Source organism: Lepisosteus oculatus, chromosome 5 (genome assembly GCF_040954835.1).
Source record: "Lepisosteus oculatus isolate fLepOcu1 chromosome 5, fLepOcu1.hap2, whole genome shotgun sequence".
NCBI classification, from domain to species: domain Eukaryota; kingdom Metazoa; phylum Chordata; class Actinopteri; order Semionotiformes; family Lepisosteidae; genus Lepisosteus; species Lepisosteus oculatus.
Genome location: NC_090700.1, coordinates 2,446,371 through 2,458,657, shown reverse-complemented (window position 1 = coordinate 2,458,657; position 12,287 = coordinate 2,446,371). Strand labels below are relative to the sequence as shown.

The window sequence follows — 12,287 nt, the reverse complement described above, 5'->3', positions numbered from 1 at the left end:
GATTTTCTTTTAGTTCTGGTCATTATTATAAAAAAACAAAAATTCTCTGACACAACATGTTCATTAATTAATACTATATATATGCATATAGAAAGAAACTGTCTTTATTAACCATGAATATGAAATAGAAATCAATATATAAGAGCACTTCATCTTCTTTGATGTTTTGATTCCCTGTAGATTAATACAGAAAGTATTCCTGTCAATATTTTGTAGAACACATTTCTACATGAGCAACAACAGAAATCTACTACTGAGATCAATTTTCCTCCTGCATGTCTAGTCCGTGCCTTCATTTGCTAATTAGATACATACTGTACCATGAACGTTTGAGAATGAAACAAGCAGAAACGTGAAATATTGAAAAGCCATTAAAGCAAAGCATGTGATTTAATAATATTTATAATTGCTTACACTTATACAGTATAGCGCTTTTCTGGACACTCCACAGTTAATGGGGATCCCCTCCACCACCACCAATGTGCAACATCCACCTGGATGATGCATTGGCAGCCATAGTGCGCCAGAACATCACCACACATCAGCTATCAGTGGGGAGGAAAGCAGAGTGATGAAGCCAGTTCATAGATGGGGATTATTAGGATTGGTAAGGGCCAAAGGGAAATTTTGCCAGGATGCCAGGATGCCAGGGTTACACCCCTACTCTTTTCAAGAACCCTGGGATTTTTTATGACCACAGAGAGTCAGGACCTCAGTTTTACATCTCATCCGAAGGACAGCGCCTGTTTACATTACATCGTCCCCATCATTAGGGCACACATGGACCACAGGGTGAGCACCCCCTGCTGGCCCCACTAACACCTCTTCCAGCAGCAACCTTAGTTTTTCCCAGGTGGTCTCCCATCCAGGTAGTGGCCAGGCTCATACCTGCTTAGCTTCAGTGGGTTGTCAGTTGTGAGTTGCAGGGCGATATGGCTGCTGGATTTATGGTTTTGATGCAAAACGTATGGGGATAGACTGATGATTTGTCATTCTCAGGAGCAAAATCAAACAACAAACCCAAGGGAAAAAGGAAAAGTAATAAAAGTGTGATGCAGTACAGTGTAGGTTAGAGTAAAGCCAATGGAAGACAGTGAAGGAAGCTTTCCAGTCAGAACACTGTGAGTATTATCAGCAGTGACAAATATAAAGTGTATCTTTGATTTACTTTTATCTCTAACTAGCAGTGTTACAAACGGTTCTACAGAATGTTTTTGCTGTTCAAATGAAGAATCAAAGTCGTTTCTCTGCTACAGTGGGAATAATTGTAATATAAAATGTAACATAGACAATTTCCAAGGCTATCAATGTATTGGTTTGGATATTTTAGTTTTTTTTACTACAGATGTGATGTTTGCAGGTGTTTTAAGTTAATTTTAGAATAGTTAAACAAAACTAATGAAACAGTTACATACAGTAATCACACTATTACGGAAACCTCTATTTATTTAACTAGATTGCTAACAGTTTCTATTTTGCAGGGACCGAATGGTGGACAACAGGAGCACTGGAGTGAACTTGCAGGGACATGTAACTGGAAACATATCCCATACAAATTTCATTTTAATAGGATTTCCAGGATTTTATGAGCACAGGAGATTTCTGTCTATCCCTTTCTTTTTCATGTTTTTTGTAGCTGTTGTTGGAAACTCCACCATCATTTTTGTCATTAAAACTGGATCCACCTTACACGCACCTATGTATGTTTTGATAAGTTGCTTAGCAACAGTGAATCTTATTTTACCTTTGCTATTTGTTCCAAAAGTGCTGTTTAGTTTCTTGTTTGACTTGAATGAAATCTCCTTATTAGGTTGCCTATTACAAATGTTTTTCATTCATTTTATAAATTCATTTGGATCGACTGTTCTAATGGTTATGGCGTTGGATCGATATGTCGCCATATGTAACCCCTTACGATACAATGACTACATTAACAAGTCCACTTTCTTTAAACTGTCTGTTGCCGCCCTCTTTAGAAATGGCATTTTAGTTTCTCTCATTGTCATCCTAGCTGGGTCTCTCTCCTTTTGTCTGTCCAATGTGATTGAGCACTGCTATTGCGAACACATGGTTCTAGTTGGGTTGGCTTGTGGAAGCACAGCAAAGAACAGTATAATAGGCTTGCTTGCTATTGTTTGTATTCCAGGTCTTGATTTTCTGTTCATATGCTTCTCCTACCTTAACATTTTCTTTGTAGTCTTCAAGGCTGCATCAGGTAAATCATTCCAAAAGGGGATGCACACCTGTGGTACTCATGTAATAGTCATCTTTGTGTCTTATATCTTAGCATTGTGCTCTTTTCTTGCGTATAGGTTTGGGAAATCACTTCCTGCTGATATTCACAATCTGATCAGTGTGATGTACGTTATCTTTCCCTGTTGCTTCAATCCAGTTATCTATGGCGCCAGAACAAAGGAGATAAGAGATCAGATTCTGAAAACACTGGGGTTGAGAAAATCAAATGTTATTTCTACTAAAGTAGAAAGTATAACACAGTAAATATATATGATATAGAAAAGGAAAATATTTGTGTATAATCTAGTTTTGAAAGTCAAGTCTTCAAATCTTTGCTTGTGTTGAAATAGTCAGTTCTGTTGCTTTAGAGCCTTCTTTGAGAATAGCTTTCTACAAAATTGTGTTGAAAGATTATTGATTCTCCTAAGGATGTTTTCATTTAATTATTTTGGTACTAGGCAAACCAAAATATACCAGAATTGAAAAGTTCATCTTAAAACCTATTTTCTAAAGCCTGTATTCAGTATATAAGACTATTGTGCAAAGTGTAATTTTTCTCCTAATCAGTGAACTGTATATACCACTTCTTTTACAGGTTAATAAAGAATCTCTTAACAGGAACAGTTTGTGAGTTTCCATACCTAACTATTGTAGTTATTATATGTGTTTTTTTCATGTATTAATATTTTGTTCTTAATGTGTTTGACACACCGTTTCTTGTGCAGAATATATCTGTAGTACACTAACAGTAAAAGCCTGTTGCTGAATATCTGCTGTTTAATGATGAAGATAAATACATCTTCTTTATCTATGACCAATATCGTGTTATAGTACCATGATATTCAGAACATAAATGAGCTGAAAAAAAAAACCTTACAGGCAGCAGGGCGTAAGGCTTTGCAGTAAAGCCCAGGATGTCCTGTGAAGTTTTGGAAACCTAATTTTGTTCGTTATAAAACAGGCAGTTGAAGAGTTGAATTAGCAATGTTATTATGGTCATGCCTATAAAACTTAAAGATTTTTAACAATTACTGTATATCTACGTGTAGGTTCACCCAATTTTGACTTCTGCAGAAGATTTAAAACCTGACCAGCATAATGAGGACAGACATCTCACACAGGTTACATTATAGTTTTTATTTAATCAGTGCCTTAGCTGTGGTGGATCTAAGTCTTTCAGTGGTATTTGTGCCTAACTTCTGTTTGACACATCCAACATTTTGTCGAGGGGTTGCCTAATGTTCTTGCCTGATGTACAGATGTTCTTCATCATTCACATGCTTGAGTGTGCCATCCTTCTGGTGATAGCTATAAATTGATATGTTGACATATGCAACCTGTTACAATACAACGGCTAGATTAACATGTCAACTTTTCTGAAAGTGTCTATAGCTGCTGCCATAGGAAACAGCAGTATTTTTTCTTTTTTTAATTGTCATCCAGACTGGCTCTCTTTTAGCCTCTCCAGTATTATTGACTACTGTTATTATGAACACATGGCCTGTGAAACCACAGCAAAGAGCAACATAATGGACTTGCTTGCTGTTGGCTGAGGTAGGGGCTCTGTGGCCAAGGATCTGCGCCTGTGACTGGAAGGTTGCTGACTCAAATCCCCGTTGGGCCCCTGAGCAAGGCCCTTAACCCTAACTGCTCCAGGGGCGCTGTACAATGGCAAGCCCTGCGCTCTGACCCCAAGCTTCTCTCTCCCTGTCTGTGTCTCTGTGTCTCCATGGAGAAAAGCCGGGGTATGTGAAAAGATGAATTCCTAATGCAAGAAATTGTATAGGGCTAATAAAGAAACATTAACATTATGGCATGTATGGAATAGGTTAGATATGGACCCCATGTCCATCTTTTATTAGTATTTTGTCATTTGTGCAGTCTTAAAGACAGCATCAAGCAAAAAAAGACACTTCTGCAGCTCTCTCAGTGTCGGTGAGCTTGTAGTGCGTCTGCTGTCTCTGTTTCTGCCTGTATGAAGGAGCCCATCAATTATCAATCTGGCAGGTCTGAAAAACTGTAAATAAAAAATCATACATTTCTCAACATCTTTGGCATTTAATGTAGTGTTTAAAAATGTAGTGGCATAAACATGATGAATTTAACTACTAAACATAGGAAATCTTGAAATATAATAATAAATCCATATTTACGTGACTAGCACCCTCTACAGATGTGATGGCTGAACTGTGCAATTTGTAGTCCATGAGCAGTGATATACTTTTTAATACTTAGTGTGGAATACATTTCTTCTCGGCAATTTTTCCCTTTTAAAGTTTTCCTAGGATCCTGAACAGTGTTGTCTGTATATACACATTACCTGCACTAACAATTTGTGCTGTAAAAAGCAATTTCACCATACTTTATACATTATTTAAAGACAAAAGAGGAGCAAGAGTTTACACTCCTTGTAAAATAATCAATGTGGTAATAATATCACCTGAATAATATCTGATTTTGTTCTTAATATGATAATTGTATTTTATTTATGAATAGTGTAATTATATTTTATATTTTAATTATATGAATATTTAATACAATTTTTGCTATTTTAATTCCATTACAAGTTTAGTACATTACAAACAGTAACAATTGCATTCTTATCTTGTTTAAGCGTTGTGCTGTAACTGGTCAGTAAGCAAAAATAATAAAAAAAAAAACAGAGGAGGCCCTTTGGTCCATATAAATCAGTTGGTTTGATAGGTGCCCCAAACACTACTGAAACAGAACTGAAATATAAAGCATTTCTTATGTTTCGGAAAGATATATTTTTTAAGGGAACCCTAAAGACTTGCAGGTATTTCAATAGAGCATTAGGGTAAAAAGTTGCAGATATAAAATAGGGTACTGTATATCTAGTATCCTAATGTTTATGGCCAATGCTGTTAATATACCTTATTTATGTAAAATAAACATGGGCATCTGAAAATAGAAATATAGGAGTGTGTTGACAGACTGGAGCTATAACAAAACAAACTCAGACAGATCCACCTTTACGTGGGCAATGAAAACTGTCCTGCTACTAATTAGTGAGCCAGCTTGCTTTCTGAGAAAATAAAAGAGTCCTGCACACATCATTAATTATCTCAGCAGAATGTGGTCCCTCAGGTAGTCTGGTTTTAGAGGACAAAGGATAGCCTAGACAATGTAATTAGCAGATTAAGCCATTCTGCCACTCCCTTCACAAACAAATGCAGATGCACATACGGTACAGGTATAGCCTTCAAAATGCAGTAACAAAGACACAATTGAAACTTTATGAATTGGGGCTGTGATCCAAATCCAAGTTCTAGCTATAAAGTTAGTCATTTAATCACAAAATGGTTGTAATTGGTAAATTCATTAAATAGTGCTTTCCTTGAAGTAAAAAAGAAAGGTGATTTGTTTGTGTTAATGATTACCTACTGTACTTTATAACCCCCTTACACATTCTACAGTTTATTTTGTACAAAGCATTAGAAATGACAATGATTTGACAAAGTACAGTATGCAAGCTTACCCATGTGACTGGCTGAAATGTACTGTAAATGTCTTTCATAAAATGTCAAAATGTATAGTACATATTTTCCAGCTGAAAAACAGACAGCAACAATAGCTCTCCTTTCATCTACAGAACATTTGCTGGATGGTGGATATCTTAATATACTGCACATACAGAGCCACAGGAACCATATATCAGTTTGCTTAATGTAGCCTTTGAAACCAGATGGTTGTTATTTCCTTGCCTTAGCATCCTGAACCAAGATCAAAACAATGCAGGAGGTAATGGATTTTCCTAAAGTGTACATACAGGGATGAAATGATTAGAGTAAATGGAGGAACATAATTCTTTAAATTTAGAGAGCTCTGGGAAATTCTGGAATCTTAATGGACCACATGTTTTTTTTTCCATTTGCAACCTTACTTACAGTATGTTCTTAAGATTGGCCCAGGATGCATTTTGATTTTGCCTTCTAAATTATTTCTCCTTTTTTATTCTTCCTTTATTCTCTGTGTGTACAGTCATATTTCTTCCTGCCTCACACATACTGTAGCACTCACTACATACTGTAATATCCACAGTGTGTGCAAGCATTACAATTTCATTACCAGTATATGAATTTCAAGACAGTTTGGCATGTAACACACAACATGAGTACATAAAAATCACATGTTGAATTTTCCTTTAATCAGAATTCTCACCCTTTTCTCTTTAAGCTATGGGAGTGAAATAGTGCCAGAAGCACTTTTTTTTATCAATTACAGGCAGATTGTACACTGCTCTGTCAGAGGAGGTCAGAAACCCCTTCAAGAATGTAAGTCAGCAGTTCAGTTTCTGCCAAGTTCCAGTCATTTTTTTTTCTAAAAAAAGAACATCTCAGGGTTCCCATCAGCAATGTTGATATTGTCAATCACTAGGATTTGAGCAGATGGGAATCAAAATTGCATACTGTAGTGATGAGATGGTTTAATTTATACAATATACAGTATTATATGATTTATTAATAAAGCAAAAGAACATGCATAATAAACCAACAAGAGTAATATTATATACAAGAATCAATCTGCCTTGATGCAAATTTCTTATCAGTCTTTCAGGGACAAAAACACAACTTACCTTAAGGGTAAAACATACATCAATTATAAAATGTGTTATGGTCTGCCAAGTATATTAAATCAGCCTCACACACACGTCATCCAGAGCTTCTTATTCTTAAAGACAAGTAAAACCTCAATCAAGAATATCAATCTTTTATTCATCTGAACATGGTGGCTAAGAAATTCAATCAGCAGTTTTAAAAATTCCTGTGCAGAGATGGAGGCGGGCTGGTTTTGTAACAGGTGTCCAATCTCCTGCAGCTGGCTCAGTGCTCAGGGATGTCCCAAGGAGCAGAGAGAGGAAGAGCATTGCTTAGACTCATTGCCAAAGACAGCTTCTTGGGAACAAATCCCTGTTTACTGTGGTGCTAGCTGGGCTTGTGCACAGAGTTTGGCTCGGGAGCAGTTAAGTTATGCAGACACAGAGAATAGATGTAGCACTATTACGGAATGTGCTTTGATGTACAGGCTGCTGAAAAAAGATCCAATTGTGTCGAATCAAATTGATCATTTACAAGTGACTAGCTCAACATAAGATTTCATTTGTGTAGAGAAAATCCTGGGCATAATTATGGTTACATACCGACTCACTCTCTCTCTCTTGGCTTTGTGTCTTGAAATAAAGTTCCTTTATTGGATGTTGCAGTGACATGGCTAATTCTTCAGCCAAGTTTCACATGATAGACTGGGGTAGAGAAAGTGAGTAAACATGATATTACAATGGAACAAGTAATGGGTTTATTCCATGCTGAAAAAAAGAAGAAAGAGAACACAACGTTTCGGCCGTGGAGCCTTCTTCAGGTGTGAGGTTTCACACCTGAAGAAGGCTCCACGGCAGAAACGTCGTGTTCTCTTTCTTCTTTTTTTCAGAATGGAATAAACCTACTATATTATTGTTCCTTTGCAGCCTTCGCATGCTGACACGGCTACCCACCTGAACATGATTTTACAATACCTTTTAGAAGCCAGCTATTACAGCTGGTAATTGGTTGTGATGTCATTAGGTTTAGTGCTCCACTCCACTCTGTTCCTCATTGGTTGATCATCTCTTGTGATTGACTATGACCTGCAGCTACAGCCAACTTACCTAATGTGATGGTCTGTGTGTCTGCAGACACTGAGATACCTGAACAGTAATCACTAGAAGTATCGAAGTGGCCCCAATTTATGATCTCCTGGTTTGTGTTAAAAACTCCGGACATGCGGCATATTGTTCAAATTAGTTATTGTTTATTCAAGGTCACAGAAAGATTATTTATATAGCCTTATCACTATAATGTAAAGTGGACTCATCCATTCATTATACTGTATGTATAATGAAGTGGACTTCCTGCACCATTTACAGTATATGAAATATAACTTACCAGAAAAGGGTTAAAAGGTGCTGTCTACAGTGTTATTTCCCAGTTGATTAATATAAAAAATATTTCTGGAACACACTTTTTTCTGTAGGAATGGCATTATCCTTGAACAGCTCAGACTGAGATGGGTTGTCTTCCTGTATGCCTAAGAATCCATGAATTATTTCATTTCTCAACATCTAAAGCAACAATGCATTTTCTCAGTAACAAATATTCCATCAACTTTCAAAACTTTATTAGGTTGTAAGTGAACTGAGGCTGCTTATTTCAGTAGGTAGGTACTATGATTGTTTGATTTAAGAGTTATGGGAAGTGGATGATAATTTGTCCTTAATTAACAAGCAGAAATGAGGACTGCAAGCCCAAGGGGAATATAAAAAGCCTTTTTAAAGAGGCTACATACAGAGTGAGTTAAAGAACAACAAGAGTCAATGTAAAAGACAACGAAGGACGAGTTCCACCCATAAAACTGTGAGTATTATCAGATTTGTGCAGGGAAGAGAGTGTCCTTTTAATACAGTAGGTCCATCTTTATACAGCCTTGTATCTAACAGGTCCAGGGAGTTAAAACACATAACAGCTCTATAGAAAGGTTTATCTTCTTTAGCTGCAATGTAAGACTTAAGAATTCAATTATGCTTTCTGGCCTGAGGTAGGAATTGTTTAAAGTCATCAATGCTATTGATTCTTAGGTCTGGATTTCCATGTTCCTAATTTATTTTTATGTGTAGTTTGCAAACATTTTGGTAACACTTTAGTTTAAGCAATAAGTGTTAAGCTTTTATAATGCAGTTGTAATTTAGTGCAAAAGCTTACAGTGAATCATGTATAATCATCAAGTAATAGTGTCTTAGGTACTGTACATATTATAATAGCTGTCAGGTTTTTACATACTGTATGCAAACATAGCCTTCATTTCAGAATAGGTTTAGCAAAAATCTCTATTAATCACTTACATGATTCTGCAAAATTCTTATGTAAAGGAAAAGAACCTTACTTCAAAATATGGGCAAATAAACTCTTAATTCATTGCCAATAGACTCCTTCTAATATATTAATTAGAAAACAAGTCCAGCTCTATGTGTGGTGCAATATCCATTATTTTTCTGCTCTATTACCAAAATGTTAATAACCTATAATCATTATATGTTAAAGTCAATTTAAAACTGATAACAGGAGACACCTATTTATTGTGATAGTATGAAAAAGAGTACCCATTCCTGTTGTTGAAGCTGATACTCTGACTTTCTTTACGACAGCTGAAAGACATCCTTGCATCAAGAACTAACTACCAGACAAGCTGGAAGGGCCACTTATGTTCTTATATTACAGTATGTACGAGCAGCTAATAAGGCATAACATAGACAAGAGCAGTCTTTATTACGGTCCAGGCAGCGCAAATCCTTTCTTAGCGTCTTTGAGAATCTGTGTAATGAGAATCTAACAGGTTCAAACCTCACATAAAGTTTCCCTTTTGCAGGGACCATATGGTGGAAGATAGAATTTCTGGAGTGAATATGCAAGGACATGCAGCAGAGAATACATCTCATACGGATTTCATTTTAATAGGATTCCCTGGCTTTTATGAGAACAGGAGATTTCTGTCCATCCCTTTCATTATAATGCTTATTGTCGCTGTCATTGGAAACTCAACTATCATTTTCATAATTAAAACTGGATCTGGTTTGCATTCACCTATGTATGTTTTAATTGGTGCCATAGCAATTGTTGATCTGAGTTTACCAATGCTGTTCATCCCAAAAATGCTGTTGAACTTTTTGTTTGACTGGAATGAAATCTCCTTATTAGGCTGCCTGGTACAAATGTTTTTCGTTCATTTCATAAGCTCATTCGAATCCACCATTCTCCTGGTGATGGCGTTGGATCGATATGTCGCCATCTGTAACCCGTTACGATACAATGATTACATTAACACGTCCACTTTCCTTAAGCTGTCTGTTGCCGCCCTCATAAGAAGTGGCATTTTAATTTCTCTCATTGTCATCCTAGCTGGGTCTCTCTCCTATTGTCTGTCCAATGTGATTGAGCACTGCTATTGTGAACACATGGCGCTGGTAGGGTTGGCATGTGGGAGCACAACAAAGAACAGCATAATGGGCTTGCTTGTTGTCTTTTGTATTCCAGGTCTTGACCTGCTGTTCATATTCTTTTCTTACCTTAAAATTTTCTCTGTTGTCTTCAAAGCAGCATCAGGTAAATCTTGCCATAAAGCAATGCACACCTGTGGGACTCACTTAATAGTCATTCTTGTATCATATACCTTAGCCATGTGCTCCTTTATAGCATATAGGTTTGGGAAATCAGTTCCTCCTGATGTTCATGTTCTGATCAGTGTGATATATGTTATCTTTCCCTGTTGCTTCAATCCAGTTATTTACGGTGTCAGAACAAAAGAGATACGAGATCAGATTCTGAAAACAATGCTAAAGACCAAATCCAATGTAATTTCAATCAATGTAGCAAGTATAACGAAGTAATTATGTAATAAGAAAACAAATCACCCATAAAATAGTATTACTCATGAAATACAGTTTTTTCCCTAAAAATGCTTTGTATATTATTATAAGAGTGATGTTGCCTGGGTTTCAAATGTTTCTATTTAATTGATTTTTGTTTTGATTTTTTAAGGAAAAAAACAACTAAAATAAATCTGGAACCTTCAACTTAAGCCTTAGTTCTAAAATCTGAATCTGAATTTAAAGTAGAAAACTGAACAATCAATAATTTGTGTCTCCTGATCAGTGTTTTTATCAGTTCTGAGACAGGCTTATTAAACATCTTCCAATAGCAGTATATGCTTTCCTAATATAAGTCACCCTAACCTGATTAATCACATTGTCCTGTACAGTTCTCATATAGAATATCTGCTGTTAATTAATAAAGATTCTATTAACTGTTATTAATATATTTAGTTACTACAGTTACGTTCATATGAATGCAGTACTCAGATAAAAATTCTCAATGAATCAAAGTACTTAATATTCCTCTAAAACCATATTAATCCAACAAGATTTCCCAGGGGAGTTGCATTTTCATGTCATGAAGGGAAGAAAACTGCTATATAAGGGTGGATGCGTGAGGTTTTGGTTTGTTTCATAGATTTCTACTGCTCTTAAGAAACCGTATAAGGAATTTAATGTGGAAGACTGACACTTCTGGTAGCCCAGCTGCATTTACATCTCAGCTCAAGAGATGCAGTGATAGAAACACAAATAAACAGGACAGTTTTTGGTTTTATTGTCAGTTCAACATACTGTAGCAGGTTTCGTCAGTAAAGCCTTCTGAGGTTTGAAGAAGGCCCCACATCTGAACTCTTGTGTTCTCTAACATCCCAGTTTTTACTTTTCAGCATTTAATTAATCTCTTTTTAGTCCCTTTTTAGCTTTGCAGCTTCCACAGCTTTGCCTTCTGAGCCCTATTGTTGTGAGAATATTTGTTAAGATGGGCCATTGTGTATGTTGCTTACTTGGGTTCCTGTGGGGTCTGCAACAGTTGTAGTCCTAGTGGAATAGCATGCACTCATTCCCCACAGTCACAGGAAATTGGACCCCAGTGTCCTGGTCAATTTTCTCTTTGGACTTTACCAATCATGGCCTCCTAAGGATCACCATCTATGAACTGGCTTCATCACAAAGATGTGTGGTGAGCATACAGGCACACTTTGGCTGCCATCGCATCATCCAGGTGGGGCTGCACATTGGTGGTGGTGAAGGGGAGTCGCCATTACCCTATACAACGTTTTGACGTGTGTGCTGGCACATCACACAGAAGATTGTGCAGTAAATTAAAGGGTGAAACAATAGTTAAATAATCAAAAAGCTTAAATGTTTGGAGTGATATAATTTAAAAATCACATGGTAAAATATACACCCATACTTCTGAGGCCGATCTCTGTGTTTTGTATATTCATGGATATTGTGACTTCCGGTGTGGATACTGCTACTGGAAGGAGGATATTCAAATTAAATCCAAAAAGTTATATTTTCACATTTATTTTAATGCAAACAATAGGGGATCTTTTCTAATACTTCAAACAATAAACCTAAAGGGTTAGGACACAGGGCAGCAATTGGATGCAATTTGTATGAGGGG

The 12,287-nt window shown here is 36.5% G+C and overlaps 2 protein-coding genes across 2 annotated transcripts; both read left to right on the top strand.

The window, feature by feature from the left end:
• The first annotated feature begins 1,059 nt into the window (after positions 1-1,059).
• On the top strand, positions 1,060-2,499 carry LOC102689980 (olfactory receptor 52E4-like). The gene is made up of 2 exons (XM_006627965.2): positions 1,060-1,121; positions 1,482-2,499. Exons 1-2 carry the CDS (start codon positions 1,084-1,086, stop codon positions 2,497-2,499), a joined length of 1,056 nt encoding a protein of 351 aa, XP_006628028.2. The 5' UTR covers positions 1,060-1,083.
• Positions 2,500-9,691: 7,192 nt separating this feature from the next.
• On the top strand, positions 9,692-10,672 carry LOC102689782 (olfactory receptor 52K1-like). Its single transcript, XM_006627964.2, has one exon. The coding sequence runs from the start codon at positions 9,692-9,694 to the stop codon at positions 10,670-10,672; it is 981 nt and encodes a 326-aa protein (XP_006628027.2).
• The last annotated feature ends 1,615 nt before the right edge of the window (positions 10,673-12,287 follow it).